The 16,351-nt window shown below is 52.1% G+C and overlaps 1 protein-coding gene and 1 non-coding gene across 6 annotated transcripts in view; one reads left to right on the top strand and one right to left on the bottom strand.

Annotated features, from left to right (window-relative positions):
- Positions 1-16,351, bottom strand: part of Adgra2 (adhesion G protein-coupled receptor A2) — a 38,284-nt gene that overhangs the window by 2,980 nt on the left and 18,953 nt on the right. For 4 of the 5 annotated variants that reach the window (XM_005338377.5, XM_078031205.1, XM_078031206.1 and 1 more), the window contains exons 3-18: positions 11,585-11,656; positions 11,251-11,322; positions 11,013-11,084; positions 10,585-10,748; positions 9,911-10,124; positions 9,018-9,182; positions 7,509-7,707; positions 6,934-7,083; positions 6,646-6,807; positions 5,707-5,931; positions 5,302-5,518; positions 2,609-2,808; positions 1,751-1,878; positions 1,313-1,436; positions 663-808; positions 96-185 (exon numbers count right to left, since the gene is read on the bottom strand). In XM_005338377.5, the coding sequence (XP_005338434.1) occupies positions 96-185; positions 663-808; positions 1,313-1,436; positions 1,751-1,878; positions 2,609-2,808; positions 5,302-5,518; positions 5,707-5,931; positions 6,646-6,807; positions 6,934-7,083; positions 7,509-7,707; positions 9,018-9,182; positions 9,911-10,124; positions 10,585-10,748; positions 11,013-11,084; positions 11,251-11,322; positions 11,585-11,656 (2,400 nt within the window). The remainder of the gene's footprint in view (positions 1-95; positions 186-662; positions 809-1,312; positions 1,437-1,750; positions 1,879-2,608; positions 2,809-5,301; positions 5,519-5,706; positions 5,932-6,645; positions 6,808-6,933; positions 7,084-7,508; positions 7,708-9,017; positions 9,183-9,910; positions 10,125-10,584; positions 10,749-11,012; positions 11,085-11,250; positions 11,323-11,584; positions 11,657-16,351) is intronic. The other variant, XM_040268833.2, reaches the window with a different exon arrangement.
- Trnaa-agc (transfer RNA alanine (anticodon AGC)) lies at positions 11,945-12,019 on the top strand. The gene has a single exon. It is a non-coding gene; the product is annotated as a tRNA-Ala (tRNA).

The raw sequence follows: 16,351 nt of genomic DNA, 5'->3' as shown, positions 1-16,351 counted from the left end.
CTGGCAAGGTAGGCCTGACCAGTTATGCCTCCCTATGGTATAGAAGGCATCCAGCGACCATGGGTAGGTTTGGGGCAGAAGGAAGTGGTGCTCACTAGGGACCGTGGTCCCGGTAGTTGTGGATGTTGACTGCAGCGGTGATGCCACAGATGATGAGTGGAATGCCTCCAGCAATCAAGTAGAACCTGGAGAGGAATGGGGTTTGGAGATCAGCAAGATGGGAGAAGGAAAAGGAGATCCAGGAACTCTGAACCCTTGACCTGATATCTTTGTCCCAGCCTCTTTCCCCTTGAATCTTGTCAGAATTGTTTTTGCCAGAGATGCTGGCTTAATAGGTTCCTACAGGACTTGACCGAGAACAATCTTGCTCTCTCTGACCCTAAACAGTATAGAAAAGTCCCAGCTGCCACTCAGGTTTTCATGATCCCTGTCCAATGTCTTTTGGAGTTACCTCCTTCCCTGACCTTGTCACATCTGAAAAGCTTGCAAGAAGGACCCACTCCACAGCCCATGTAACCTGTCTGCACCAAGTGCATTGCCTCTTCTGTCTTTGGAGAGTGATCTCCAAGGATCTTGCATCTACTCTGCATCCACCCTGGGAGCTTTGCTACACCAGCCTGAGTCCCTCTCTGGTTGCAAAGCTGACAGTTGAAAGTATGTACCGGAGCATGGGGCGGGGAGCAGGCGGGGCAGGGTCCCCTTCTTGTGGAGGGGGTGCCCTCCAGGTGAGCTCCTTGTGCAGGACTCGGGCCTTCACCCCCATCCAGAGCAGTGTGGACAATGAAGAGTAGTGCAGAGTGATGCCCACCTGCAGGGTCAAGGCACTGAGGCTGGGGGACCTGGGCTGCTATGACCGGGCAACCTCAGAGCCTCCGCCCTGACAGTATGCTCCCACCCCTCCCAGTGTTTCCAGCCCCCACTCCCACAGCTCTTTCTTTTTACCCAGATCATGACCTAGATACTCACTAAGCTTCTGTATCTGTTGCTATTCCCTCTGCTTCCACCCAAGGTTCTCTCCTGCCCCACATATTTTCAAGCACCCTGCCATTGCTGTCTGTCTGGCTTGTCCCTAACCCACCTCCATTGTGATCCCCACTCTCCACTTTGAAGCCCCATCTCTTATTTTCTCTGATCTGGTTCTTACCATGCCTTCTCATTCTCTGTGCCACCTCCACCCACCCTCCAAGGCTGGCACAGAGAGAACAGCGGAGCTGGAGCCTCTTCCCATGAGCCTCTTTATTGCTGTACATCTCCCTACTCTAAGCCTAGGCTGCTATCACTCATCCTGGGGCCCCTAGCCCTTTCTGCTTACCGCCTGGCAGACCATCTGGTAGTTGGTGAGTGTGATGCCCCCGGCAAAGACAGCAGAGGTCATGGCCATGTGGAAACACAGGTTCAGCAGCATGTGCCAACCCTTCCGGGACACATGAATAGAGCTGCCCCAAAAAGAGTCTTTCATTAATGGGCTGTCCAACACAAGGTAGGCCTATGGAGTCCCAAGGACACTGGAAGAGCTAACGGGGAGGGGGGGAAGGCAGATATCTATGCATGTGCATGTGTGTGTGAGTGTGACCAAGGCCACAGGACAGAAAGTCCTTAACTCCCCACATAATTCTCCAACCTTTAGATACAATACTAGACAAGAGCCTGGCTAAGTCATGTGGACCCACCTGAGAAAGAAACACCTGCCAGTCCTTGGTGACACCTGCTCCCATCCCCCCTCTCCCTCCTTTCCTGCATCAGCTCCCACCTGTGGTTGAGGATGTAGGTGATGATGGTGGAGAAGAGGCAGAGCAGCAGCAGGGCTGTGCACGGGTACACGACAGGATGCAACCCAGCCCCAGAGCCCCCTGCCTCCCTGGGGAAAGCACTCAGCTCCTGGGAAAGAGGAAATAAGTAAGAGTAACAAGCCAACCTGTTCAGTCCCCGCCCAGGCCATTTTCCTTCTTCCTGAGCCCTGCTAGCATGGAACCTGAGAGTTGGTTGGTGCTGAGTCCATCCAGGTAGGCCCAGATGGAAACATCAGGACATCCACTCTCAGGAAGTCAGCTTTAGGGAATACTGACAGTCTACTGCCCGCCTTCCCCCTCCCAGTGTCCTGCTTTTCTGGGAACTTTTCAAGAGGAAGAAGGTTCTGTCTGTGACATAGCAGCATGCCGGCTCCATATCTGAGGAAGTCAAATCAGATGAGGAAATGGAGAAGGTTCTGTCTGACACAGGAGCAAGCCAGCTTAGCATCTGAGAAAGTATGGTATGAAATGTGATGAGGGAGGGGATGGTCAGAAAGAGGAGAAAAGTTCCCAGATTTTTTTTTTCCTACTTTAAGAATCTGGGTCTCAGAAAATACAGGATGTGAGAGTCAGACTGGGTAGTTTTAGATCCATCTCTCTAGAAAAGGGCAAAGAGGTGACCCTCCCTGGCCCTGAAAGACAGGGATATGGGAGAGGCCAGAGACCCATTTTCCATGAGTCCTGACAGTTATGGGGCTCAACAAAGCTGCTGTCCTTTCTGTATTTCACCATGGTCCCAGGCAATCAGAGGACCCCATCTACCTCCTGTACTTGCTTGTGCCCTTGCCTTCCCACCTCCAGGCCCCCATGATACCCACCATGAGGACAGCCACGTTGCCCAGGTGCTGGCAGTGTAGGGAGCTGACATTGGGCTGACTGGAGCGGAGCCGACAGCCCTCAGAGCTCCATCCCCCAGGCCCCTCCTGGCTCCACCAAGCTGCCATGGGGTCAGCCCCCTCAGCCCAGTGCCGCAGTGAAACAGCCACAGGCTCAGTCAGGTTTCCCACGCCACAGCCACCTACAGGGGAAAGGGAAGTCTACATGGATACACACCAGGCTGCCAGAGAGGCTGGATCAGTGGGGAGGAAGCTGCAGCTGCAGTAGCTGCCAGAGATGTATCAGACCCCTGCTGGGTGGGGCACTGCTGGCCTTCAGGGCAGAGCTGGATGCCAAGTATGGACCTCAGTCTAACTTGGGAGACTAGATAGGGGTGAAGAGGAGATCTACTCTAGGTGCCCAATGAGAGGTGGTGTTGTCCTCTAAGAAGAGCCAACTTGGACTGGGGTGCTCAGGGGCAGGGAGAGAGAAGTTAATGTGGAGGGAATAAAGATCAGGTGATGCCAGGCATGGTGACACATGCCTGTAACCCCAGAGGCTTGGGGGACTGAGAGGCAAGATCATGAATTTAAAGCCAACCTCAACAACTTAGCAAGGCCCTAAGCAACAAAGCAAGATCCTGTCTAAATAAAATATGAAAAAGGGGGACTAGGGTTGTCACTCAGTGTAGAGCACTTGCATAGTGTATGTGAGACACTGGGTTCAATCCTCAGCACCACATAAAAACAAATAAATAAAAGTATTGTGTTCATCTACAACTAAAAAAAAAATCCTTAAAAAATACAAAAAAGAAAAAAGGTTGGGGGATGTGGTTAAGTGCCCCTGAGTTCAATCCCCAGTACCAAAAAAAAAAAATCAAGTAAAAGGAGGAGTCTGTTGTCTCCTGAGAGGGAGGGAAAGTGGGTTGGAGTGGACAAGGAGGAGGGCAGGCAGGAGGCAGGAGGGACATGAATGGAACAGGTGCTTGTAAAAGCAGAAGAGGGTGGTTAGCTAAAGGGGGTGTGTGTGAAGGTATTCCCAACAAGAGAGAGGGGCCCTGCACAGAGGGTCAAGAAGGAATCTGCCTGAGACACGAAACCACAGGCTCCTAAACCACCCACCTCTGTGCACACAGTTCAGTGAGCCCATGAGGCTGCTGACGCTGACTCTGACCTTCCCAAAGGTGGTTCTCATCCTTTGAATCTTGTTGGAAACCTCACTTTTCAGAAAAGCCTTCCCTAGGCCCTAACCAGGTTCAGCTGTTCCTCATAACGAATGCTCCAGACACCTCACATGGCCGTCCACTTCCAATGACTTCTTCAATGCCTGTCTCCTTTGCTGAAGTATATGTTTCTCCTAGACAAGGACACAACTGTCTGCACTCAGGTGTGTTCTAATCCCAGCACAGTCTGGCACACGTCAGGGCCTCAGTGAGCATTCCTGGCCAGAATGGAAACGGCCTATTCTAAGAATGGGAAGGGAACCCCAGAGAGGTGACAGCAACACCTTCCGGCTGTGAGAAGGTCCTGGAGCCAAGTCACGTAGGCCCCTGAATGGCACGTGGAGGAAGGCAGTTCTGATGATGGGAAACCACCAAGAATTTCAAGGGGCTCTCTGATGTGCACAGGATGTTGTAAGAAGATGAATCTGGTGGCAGTGTGTGGGCGGGACTGAAGTTGGAGAGAGACTGGAAAATAAGCCCAGAGCCTGGAGGGTGGGAGGATCAGCGGGATGAATCACAGATAGAAAAAAGGCATGGCGGGCCTTGGTGATGCATGCCTGTAACCCCAGTGACTTGAGAGGCTTGAGGCCATAGGATTCCGAGTTCCAGACCAGCCTTGGCAACTTAGTGAGACCCTGTCTCAAAATAAAAAGGGCTGGGGCTGTAGCTCAGTGTTAGAATGCCCCTGGACTTGATCCCTAGTACTACGGGCGGAGGGGAATAGGAAAAAAAAAAGGCACGTGGGGTGGCGGGCAGCTGGCCTGCAGGAAGCTGCCTTGGTGGAACCGGCTAGTTGAGGATGGGCCAACCCCTAAGCAAGGCAGAGTTTGGCACAGTGTGTCCCACTCATCAGAGCTCTGCTCACGTTACTCCTCCTGCCCTGCTCTCCATCTTCCCTTACTGAAATCCTGACCATTCCTCAAGGCCCACTGTACCAGTCCCACCTCTGACCATAATGCCAGAGCCATCTTGCCTTTTTAGGACAGTTCTCACCCATGATGTCTCTTCAGAAGACTCCAGGAACCTCTGTTGTTCCCCTGGCATGTTACACAGCCTCCTGTTGCTCAGTGAGATGGTGGCCTCTACGAGGACAGGGGCCCCAGCCTAGATGTTTTATTCCCTGTTGTGCCAAGCTTCATACTGAGCTGCAGAAGGTGCTCATGCTTCCTGCCTGGGGCTGTGTGTTGCAGTGCAAGAAGCTCGTGTGTTTTGGTGTGTTGGAGGGAATGGGTTGAGGGGTTATGTTTACAGCCCTCATGAAATGTGACAAACCTGGGACATAAATTCCAGTGTTCCCTGAGCCTTTTCTCCACCAACCCTTCTTTTATGGGACATCTCTGCCCTCCTCTTGGGAAAAGGTGAGGAACCCACCATCCTCTGCTAACTCAACTCGGGCAGTAAGGGACTCTGGGTAGAGGGGAGGGCAGAATGAGGGGCACCAGGCAGACGTATGCTGGGAGTTCAGTCCCTTACTGGTTCCTGCAAAGATGACTGGGGTGGCCACACCACGCCTCTTGCCAGGCCCAGCAGCTCCTGGGCGGGAGGTGTTGCCATGGCTGCGGAAGAGGCGGCCGTTTCGGAAGACGAGGAGTTGCAGGGTGCAGTCTGGAGGTACTGGAGGAGCCAGGGCAGCCGGAAGGGATGAGAACAGGCTAGGGGGCAGCTGGATGGAGGCCAGGGCCACGCTGTTCTGGGGGGGACATAGGAGCTCCTTAGAGATACTCAGCATCCTCTGAGCTCTGAGGTCTTCCTACATCCTCCGGCTTCTACTCTCCTCCCCCCTTTCACCTCCCACTTTCCCAGCCCCTGCATCTGCTCACTCCACCCACCTCCACCATCTGTACCTCCAGTCCCCACACCTCGGCACCTAGTGCCCACCTTGATGTGGAAGGATGACAGAGAAATGTTGGGCCTCCCGGTGGTGCAGCGGAAGCGGAGCTGCTGATCAGCTGGGGGCTCAGGTTCGGGCAGGGCGTTCTGGCCAGGGCCTCCCAGCCGTCCACCTGACAGTCCTCCTTCCCTCCTCTGGAAGGCTGTGCAGGTCAGGCCCACATAGCTGTGTGGCTTGATGAGGTAGGCCTCCAATGCCACATTCCTTGAGTTCTAGGGACAGAGAACTTGTCACCCCTCCCACACACAGTGCTGGAGACTGCACATTCCCTCTGCAGATCTGCTCAGGCTGTGCCCATTACCCTTTATTCTTCACTATCTATCTTTTCAAAGCATGCCCAGTCTTACACGTACCATGGAATGTCCCACCCAACCTGACCACAAGCCTCCTCCCTCCTCCTAAAGCACTGGTACTCCCGTGGTCACCTGGTAGCATTTGCTACTTCTATCGCCTTAATTCAGCTCTAGAGCAGGGTCCATGTCTAACTTCCTATGTATCTCCTGAAATGCCTAGTGTATATGCAGAAGAAACTCTACCATGGTTGTTAATTCCACCCAAATGGAAATGTCACACTCTTCTCAGTGACTTCTCTCACTGCATCATAAGTGCTGTGTGCCCTGCTACCAAGCCTTCTTCCTGCTCCTTCTGCTCCTTCCTCCTGTTTATGTCCACCAGACTAGCCCTCCAGCTCAGTTCCCCACCAGGAACTCTTGTGCAATTTCTACACTGCCACTCGCCCTTGGCACTGCCCCTGACAACTCAGAGCTTAGCCAATTTGGCTGTTCTTCTTAGCTGAAGCCTGGAAGGCACATCTCAGAGAAGGAAGTGCTTCTCTTCTATGAATCATGAGTGTTGGCCCCAGTTGACTCTGATGACCCTCTCAGTGCTCAGCCCCAAGGGAATCCCTTCCACGCTGACCCATTTACCACAGAGATGTGCTGGGCATGGGGGCTGAGGGCAGCACCCCCGATGCGCTCCAGGGCACCCACGATGCCACTGCAGGCCTTGTCCTCGCGCTGGGCCAGCCACAGCAGGTGTTCATCCACCAGCATCAGGTTACTGGCCATGTCCACCATCACCTCCACCAGCTACAGAGGGGAGGGTGGTCACTGAGTGCAGGAGTAGGTTTCGGGACCAGTGGCTGGGGTGTGATAGTGACCTGAACCAATGATAGGGCGGTGTCTGGGGTCCTCAGTGGACTAGTTGAATCTCACCTCTTTGATCTGGTCGACATAACCCAAAAATTTCTGGATCATCTGAGCCACATAGACTACATCCATCATGTCCGAGAAGCTGGCAGCCTCAGCCGTGTACACTCGCAGCTGGTGGGCCAGGGTCAGCGCATTGGAGGCATTGATGGGCATCTGGGGTGTTAAGGAAAGAAAGAGGATCGTCCAGTCTTGTTCTTTCTGCCCTAGAATTGTCCCTAGGGGCCCCTTTCTTTGATGCTGGTGCTCAGGACAGTGCCTGGGAGAGGGTCCTAGAGCACCTGCAAGGTTTGTAAGATAGGAACTCCCCTTGCCAGTGCCAAACATCGATGTGTTAGCAGATAAAAAGGGGTGGAGGGTGGTCTTATTAGAAACTCAAAGACAGCACCAGGGACAAGGTGGCTGACCCACAACCCTCCCTGTGCACACCCCTCACTGAGCACACCCTGGACGCAGGAGATACAGCAGAGCAGCCTTCGAGCTGGACTTCCCTCCCCTGCAGGTCATGAGGCTTCAAACCGTCCCATCCCTAGAACCAGAGCTGAAGGGCTGCTCCCTGCCCCCTCCTCTCCCAGCCTCACCAGCACAAAGGTATAGAGCACCCGGGTGATGTCATTGGTGTACAGACAATGAGAGTAGTCCCCGGGTTCCCAGCGGCCAGCTCGGTCACATCGGCGGGAGGCTCGGGTGCCTGGAGCGCCCCCACTCAGGGGCACCGAGGTAAAGGGATACTGTAGGCAGGACTGGTAGGCTGTGATGCCAGCAAGAGTTCGAGGCCACCTGGGGACAGAGGTTGGAAGATACTGAAGACTCAGGCTCTTTGGGACCCCCCACCACCACCACCACTGCCCTTAGAACTGTAGTGCCAGACCTCTGGGGCCTTTGGGAAGGACCTAGGAGAGGATGTTCAGTGGTCTTCAAGGTGTTCCCAAGTTCTACTTTCTAGAACTTTCACAGGTGATGAGGAATGCAACTCTGAGTTCAAGTTCAAGTTCCGTCTGTTATTAGCTATGGCCTTAGGCAGGCCACTTACCCTTTCTGAGCCTTAGTACTCTCAGCTATACAAGGGGAGAATAATACCTGCCCTGCTTTATAGAGAGGGCTGTTGGGGATATTAAGATGTGATACAGTTTGTGGGAAACCTTTGCAAACTATTAATACGAGGAACACATTTTTTTTTTTTTTATGGTGCTAGAGATCAAATCCAGGGCCTTGCACATGTTAGGTAAGTGCCCTACCACTGAGCTATATCCCCAGCCTCTAAGGGAGCAATTTTAAAAGCCATTGTGGAGGCTGGGTTTGTGACTCAGTGGTAGAACACTTGCCTAGTGCATGTGAGACATTGGGTTCAAATCTCAGCATCACATAAAGATAAATAAACAAAATAGGTGGGGGGAAAAGCCATTGTGTGGTTAGGCATGGTGGCACATACCTGTAATCCAAGCAACTTGGGATACCACATATCACAAGTTTGAGGTTGGCCTCACAATTTATCGAGAACACTTCTCAATATATAAATAAATTAATTAATTAAAAGCACTGGAAATGTGGTTGGTGATAAAGTGCCCCAGGGAAAGAAGGAAACGAGGGAGAGGGGAGGGAGGAAAGCTCATTATGTCTTTTTGTTTGTTTTCTGGGGTTTTTTTTGAGGGGAGTGTATCAGGGATTGAACTTAGGGGTACTTGACCACATCCCCAACCCTATTTTGTATTTTATTTAGAGACAGGGTCTCACTGAGTTACGTAGTGCCTCGTTTTTGCTGAAGCTGTCTTTGAACTCATGATCCTCCTGCCTCAGTCTCTTGAGCCCCTGGGATTATAGGCATGAGCTATTGCACCTGGCTCCCATTGTGTTTTGAGCAGGACATTGCAACTGGTGAGTGAATCTATAAAGATAATGTTTCTCAAGATCCAACAGCAGGACTTCAGCCTGAATGACAAGAAGGGAGTCTTTGGGATCTCTGAAGAGAACAGTGGGGAGCCCTTGGCCACTCTCGGGTGTGAAAGCAGGGATGGGGACTGGGGCAGCATGTGGTGGAAATGTGGCTGGATCTCTCCTGGCAGTTCTCTGCAGAGTGGAGCAGCACGAACCTGAAGTCCCCACGGTTGTTGGCAACACGCTCAGCAGGGCAGTAGGAGGCCGAGGACTCCAGCACCACAATCTCCACCTTCTTGCTGGTGTTGCCCTGGACCGTGGACACGGAGCATTCCCACTCGCCTGAGGCCCACACGCCGATGTGAGACAGGGTCAGCTCGCTGCAGGTGGGCAGAAGGCAGGAGCTGGCTCAGTGAGGCACTCTCAGGCCCAGCCTGCCACCTTCCCTCCATGGCCCTGGCCAGTTCACCCGCTTCAGGTTCTTTATTCCTTAATAAAGTGAGAGATAGCAGTGCATGCTCTTCTGATTTCGATTGGCCTTACGGTACTGTGTTTCTGAGTTTCAGTTCCTCTATCTTTATTATGAAGATAATCATAACTCTTACAGATCTAACACAAAGATTACACCTGATAATACAGATGAGAGCCACCACAGACATTGTTAATCACTAAAGAAGTGTCAAATGTCACTTTTTTTTTTCTATTAGGCATTAAATTTCTTTTTTGGTGGGGGCAGGGAGTACCAGGGATTGAACTTAGGGGCACTCGACCACTGAGCCACAGCCACAGCCCTATTTTGTATTTTATTTAGAGACAGTGTCTCACTGAGTTGCTTAGCACCTCATTTTTGCTGAGGCTGGTTTTGAACTCACGATCCTCCTGCCTCAGCCTCCCAAGCTGCTGGGATGACAGGCATGCACCACCACGCCTGGCTAGGCATTAAATTTCTAGCTTCTATGCAGACGATTTGTCTGACCCTTAGCTCTCCATAAACACATGCACACACATGGGAAGGTGCCTGGGCCTAGGTCCTTTGGGGACAGATGGTGGGTACTATGCCTATTGTCACCCTGTGCTGTGGGCTAAGAAGGGGCAGCAAGGCCTGTACCTGGTGATGAAGGTGCAGTCATGAATGAGGCTTTCAGCCAGGAGGATGCCTGCCTGCTCATCACCCTCCACAGGGGCCCGGTTGTGGTACCAGCGAATGTGGGTGTCGTTGCCCAAGTAGCTGGCAGAACACTGGAAGGGCAGCCGGTCACCCTGGAACACCACTTGGCGCAGGGATGGGATGAGGTGGTGTGTGTGCAGCTCCAGGGCCCCCTCTGTGGAGGAGACACCAGGTAGCTAGGCTGGAATGCTCACGTGTGAACCTGCATGTGCATGTGAGACTCCACTAGGGCAGTGCTGGGCCCCTTGGTGTGTATCCGCCCTGGGCTAGGAAGAAAAAGGGTCAAGAGAAAGTCTGGAGCAAGTGAGAAGAGCAGGCAGGTTTTGGGCAAAGAAAAGGGCTCCCAGTAGGCATGTTATCCAAGAGGTTGGGACCAGACAAAAACAGGAATAAGCAAACAGCCGTAAAGGACATTTAGAAAAGCAAATGGAGGGCAGCCCCCTGGGGGGGCTGAGGGAGAGAGGAAGACCCAGAGGACACTGCTCATCACACAGACATACAGAGAGCCAAGAAAGCCTCAAGCCATCAGGGCCATATGTGAGGGACAGGGCTTGTGTCTGGGGTGTGAGGACAGACAGGGTCCCTGTAGGTATGCAGATTGAGGGCTTGCTCACCACAGCGGAGCTGAGCCTCTTGGAGGCTGCCCAGGGTCTGGGCACGCAAGGCGCTGGGATAGGCACAGAGTGTGTGGTCCGACAGCTGCAGGGAGTGATTCCGGGCCCAGGGCAGCAGCCAGCGAAGGTGGCAGTCACAGGTCAGGAACTCTGTGCCAAAGTCTCTGCAGAGTGGATAGAGGAGTCACGGAGTTGAGTAGAGGGAATGTGGACTCATGGCGTGGGGATGGGACCAAGGCCGGAGAGGGCAAACTTGGGTATGTGTGTGCCACCACCATTACCAAGGGCATGCTGATTCTGGTAGGGTTCCAGGCACTGCTGTCTGCCTACTCATCAGGCGGTCCACAGTGGTCACGATGTTTATGTGACTCCCTCCTGAGCAGAGGAAGGGAGCAGGGGTCTGGTCCTGGGCTAGGAAAGGTACTCACACAATCTTAAGGGCTGGCAGCTCATCAAAGACCCCGGGTTGCAGACTGGAGAATATGTTTCCAGATATGTTTCTGCAGGGGGCAGGGAACAGTGAGACGGGATCTTAGGGTCTCCTTGGGTCAGAGTGGGGGAGGGATGAGAGAAGAGAATGTAGGGACCTGTAAGGGTCTAGCATTGCCTTCTTCCTCCCCAACCCTCCATCCAGCTCCCATCTCATACCCTTCACCCCTTACTCACAGTCGGAGAAGCTTGGGAAGACCTTGGAAGGTCTCAGAGGTGAGACAGCCAATCCGGTTGTTGGAAAGATCTCTAGGGAGACACATACTGAAGAAGTCGGCTATGTGGCAGCACATGGGATGGCTGGCGCATGTGTGCAGCTGGAGGGACTAGCGTGGGGAGTGGGCTGGGGCCCAGTGCCACAGCTGGCTTAAAATGTCAGCTGAATAGGGGCTGGGGGTGTAGAGAAGAAGGGAGAGTTTGGGGTGGGTAGGAGGGGTGGTTGCTCATTGGATTTGGGGAAAGGGGAGCGGTGGGAGGTGTGTGTATGTGTCGGAGAGAACATGCCACTTACAAACGCTTCAGCTCCCCTAGGCCCAGGAAGGCTCCAGGCTGCACAGTGCTGATGACATTGTTCCTTAGGTCCCTGTGGGAGACAGTGGGAAAGCCCTCACACCTCAACCCCTCTGGGATACCACCTTATACTGGCTTTCTTTTGGGACTTGATTTCCTTCTAAATCTCTACTCCTCATCACTGATTGGGAAGTTGGATTCCTGATCCAGCCAGGTCTCCTCAACCTCCTTGGTTGCCATCATGAAGTACTGGTCAGAAAAACATTGCCAGCTACTCAGGCAATGAGGCAGGAGGATTGCAAGTTGGAGGCCAGCCTCAGCAATGCAGTGAGATCTTGTCTCTAAATAAGAAATGGAAAGAGCCAGGAGTGTGGCTCAGTGGTAGAGCATTTGCCTAGCAAGCACGTGGCCCTGGGTTCAACCCCCATGATAGGCAGTGGGGTTGGGGGACCAAGTTAGAACCAATGCAGGAGCCAAGAGACAGGGTGGGAAGGGACTCAGAAGGGCCACAGAGGAGGAACTGGGTAGAAGCAAAGGGTCAAGAGAACCCTGCCTTGGGAGTCAGGAGGCCTCAGCTTCTTACACGCTCCATTTCTGAGCTGCCCTGAGGACCTCGCTGCTTTGGGAAGTCTTTGAACATAGGTGTTTAGAGTCTTTTGAAAATCGCTACACAAACGTACAATCTTCTTGAGCCTGGCCATCACGAGGTATTTTATAAGTATTGTATCCTTGCAGATAGATTGCTCCAAGGGACAGGGGAGGGTAGCTGGTGGATAAGCACATGTTTTCTGCCCTGGTGGGCCTCTGGGCTCTTGGGGGGATCAGTGAGGACTAAGTTGAATGCTGACTCACAGGCTTTCTTCCTGACCCAGTTCTCCACTCTGGGCACGGTCAGGAAGAGAGATGCCCAAAGGGCCAGTGGTCATCACCAACCAACACAAGGGCCAACCAGGTCTTTCCTGCCCAACTCAAACCAGGTTGAGGCCCACAGAGCACTTTCAGAGCCTTCCTGATCACTGCCCATGTTCCAACATCCTCTCCGCCCTCACCCAAGGGCCCAGGAGGTTAGGAGGCAGAGAGTGAGTAGGTGACTCCTGGAGCAACCTCAACGTCACAAGGGCACAGAAAGACACCGATTACGAGAGAGAGAGAGCTCAGGTCAACCTGCCATCCAAGGCCCCGCAGCCCTCCAGCCCAGACACAGGCGCAGGGTGGAGGTGGTCTTGGTTCTGCCTGCCAAAGCCTCAGAACCTGTCTGGATTATGGACAGGAGGGAGTTAACGGAGCAGTTCCCTGCTGGGCAAGAGGAAATGGGTGTCCAGGGAAGGGAGGTGCTGTCCCATGAGGGGGCATGTTTGTGCACAGTTCCAGTGGGGTGGGGGCGGACATGGCCAGTTCCCTCTCACATGAAGGACTCAGCCCCCTCCATAATCCTGAGTCCCCTGAAGAAAAAAGAGAAAGCCACAGGAAGGGACCAGCTTCCTAGAGGAAGCTGGAGCTCCGGGAAGGTGCCCCCAGTGCTGGGCACCCATGAGGAATGTGCAAGAGACAGGCCCTCTCAGACGCTGCAGGCGGAGCAGAGGGAGTGGAAGTGACACGGGCAGTGTCAGCACCCCGCTGGCCTGGCGCAGTGTGGCCCTTACTGCCTGTCCACCCCCCACTGTTTTACGGCCCAGGCCCCCACCCTCACAACCCACCCCTCTGGTGTGGTTCCAGCACGTGCCCCTTGGCCCCTGGTGGGGTCTGGCGATTCTCAGGGCTCTGCCTCCCACCCCCATGTGGGGACGGGCGAGGGAAACACATTCCTCATTGTGTCACTTCCCTTCATGGGCTGCCAAGGGGCTGAGGCCGCAGCCCCCCCTCCCGCCCCTTCCCTCTCTGCTCACTGGTGTTTATTCTCATTTCCTCCCCAGGCCCCCCTGTGAACCCCCACCCGCCTGCCCCACTGATGCTCTGCAGATGGGAGCAAGGGGGCCCCTCAGGCCCCAGCCCCTCTTCCTGCCCTCGATTTCCTGCAGCCTGAGCGAGCCACGTGGGGCCTCTCTGAGAGGGGAGCTTCCACCAAGTGCGGGCATTCTTTCCCTCTTGCCCAACGTCTGCCTGGAAGTGGCTTCAGGGCTGACCAAGGCCGTCCCCTGGAGTGCTCCTCTCCTGATCGTGAGGGGACAAGTTGGGGGTTGCTCTCTGGGCTGAGTTCTGACATCCCCCTGGGCCCTGTGGCAACCGATACCTCCTGGTTGCTCAGCGTGAGGGAAGCAACTCTGAGGCTGTATGTACCCTGAGGGACAGAAGGAAGCGTGACCACAGAATCTGGATGGTTTTTTGGGATCTGCAAGGCCCTGACTAGTTATTCTGAACATTTCTTGTTTAGTGATGTTGGGAAAATCTGATGAAGGCCCTGGAGTCCTAACCCCCAAAATGCAGCCTGCCTCACACTGTGGAACCCATGTTAAGGACCCTTGCTCGGGACTGTCTAAGCTGATCCCTTAAGTGAGGTCACAAGGATAAAGTAGCCAGTCCAAGGACGCACAGATGTTTCCATGATGTGGAATCTCTTATGCTTTGGCTGCTTCCTCAGAGCCCTGTTCTTGGAAAGATGCAGCATGGGTTAAGTTTACCCTCCCCTCCACCTGGTCTATGTTCCCCCTCCCTGGACACCAGGCACACTCCCTCCATGTAGCTGTGTCACTGTGGAGGAGAATGCCCTAAGGTAGACTTGAAGGGAGAGTTCCTGGGAACAAAACACCCTCTGCCCTTCTTAGGAAAAATAGCAGCTTGGGAACTGAAACATGTAAGCGTCAGTGAATGAGCGCAGGCAATAAAATGGAAGATAAATTGGGCATAAAAAAAATAAAAAAAAGTTTATACCTTAAAGGATACCTTCAAAAAAGTAGAAGCCAACCACAGAATGGAGAGAAAATGTTTGCAAATTAGATATCTGATCAGGAACTTCTACCCAAAAGGGATTGTGACTTTGATCTCCTGAAAATCTCAAAGGACACCATCACTCCTGAAAGGGATTATAGAGTTACACGTATAATACTTCTTGGGATTTTAAAAGATTACAACTCAATAATAAAGACAAATGACCTGGGGCTGGGGCTGGGGCTGGGGCTCAGTGGTAGAGCATTTGCTAGCATGAGTGAGGCACTGGGTTCGATCCTCAGCACCACATAAATAAATAAAAGAAAGATGTTATGTCCATCTACAACTAAAACAATAGATATTTTTAAAAAGACACCCAGCTGAAAAGAAAAAGGGCAAATGATTAAAAAACATTTCTTCAAAGAACTCATGTGGTAATGTGAGCCTGTAGTTCCAGATACTTGCGAGGTTGAGGCAGGATTGCTGGAGCCCAGGAGTTCAAGGACAGCCTGGGCAGCATAAGACACAGAGATGGCCATAAACACACGAGAAGAGGCTCAACATCACTTAGTTGTAAGAGAACTGCAAATCAAAATCACAATAAGATTCCACTTCATCCACTAAAATGACTATAATAAAAAAAGACAGTTGTGATGTGGTGATGCACACCTATAATCCCAGCTCTTCAGGGAGGCCAAGGATCACAAGTTTAAGGCCAACCTCAGCAATTTAGTGAGACCCTGTCTGAATTTTTTAAAAATTAAAAAAGAATAAGTAAAAAGAGCTGGGGAATGTAGCTCAGTTGAACCCCATACTGGCATTTCTTGAGTCCTGGGTTCATTCCCATCCCAGTACTGCAAAAAAAGGGGGGGGGGCAAATAGCAAGTATCGATGAGGCTGTGGAGTGCGGAGATGGAACAGCCACTTTAGAAAATGGTTTGACAGTTGTAGTAACCATATGACCCAGCACTTCTGTTTCTTAGGTATACATCCAAGAGAAGAGAACAAATATCCACACAAGAACCAGTAGATGAGCTGGGGGTATAGTTCAGTGGCAGATCACTTGGCCTCACATGCTCTAGGCCCTGGATTCAAACCCCCCCCCAGCATTATCAAAACAAAATAAAATAAAATAAACAAAAAACCCTGTAGACGAAAGTTCCTAGCAGCATTATTCATCATAGCCCCAAAGAAGAAAGCACTCAAATGTCAATCAACTGATGTCAGCCAACTGATAAATGGGTCAACAGCCAGTGGACTATTCAAATGGCATATTATTAGGCCATAAAGAGGGATGAAGTGCTGATACCTGCTAAAACACGGGTGAATCTGGAAAATATTACGCTGAGTGCAAGAGTCCAATTTTAAAAATGTAACATATTATATGATTCCATTTATATGAAATGTCTGTAATAAGCAAATCTATAGAGACAGAGAGTAGATTAGTGGTTGCTTAGTGCTGGGGAATAGCTGGTGAAGGAATGGGGAGTGACGGGGCTAATGATTCAAGGGTTCTTTTGTGGATGATGAAAATGTTCTAAAATTAGATTATGGGGATGATTACACAATTCTGTAAAATATACTACAAAACATTGGATTGTGTACTTTAAATGGGTGAAGTTTATGGTATATAAATTATACTCCATTAGAGCTGTTAAGAGTGTGTGAGTTAATGGTGTGTGTGTGTGTGTGTGTGTGTGTGTGTGTGTACCCATGTTCACTCAGGATGGGGCAGCACCAAATTGGCCCCCTCTGGCCCCCACAGACCTCCCTGCTTGTGGATTTGAAAACCAAATTATAGGTTTGGAGGCCACAGAGCAGCTTTCCATGGGCCCTAGGAGATTTCCAGGGTTCTTTAGAAAGTGTGGGCTGCTGTGAAGAGAGCCAGAACACCCCTGCAGGT

This window comes from Ictidomys tridecemlineatus, chromosome 14, assembly GCF_052094955.1.
Source record: "Ictidomys tridecemlineatus isolate mIctTri1 chromosome 14, mIctTri1.hap1, whole genome shotgun sequence".
Taxonomy (NCBI): domain Eukaryota; kingdom Metazoa; phylum Chordata; class Mammalia; order Rodentia; family Sciuridae; genus Ictidomys; species Ictidomys tridecemlineatus.
The sequence above is the reverse complement of the archived record's forward strand: the minus strand, read 5'-3'. Positions and strand labels throughout refer to the sequence as shown.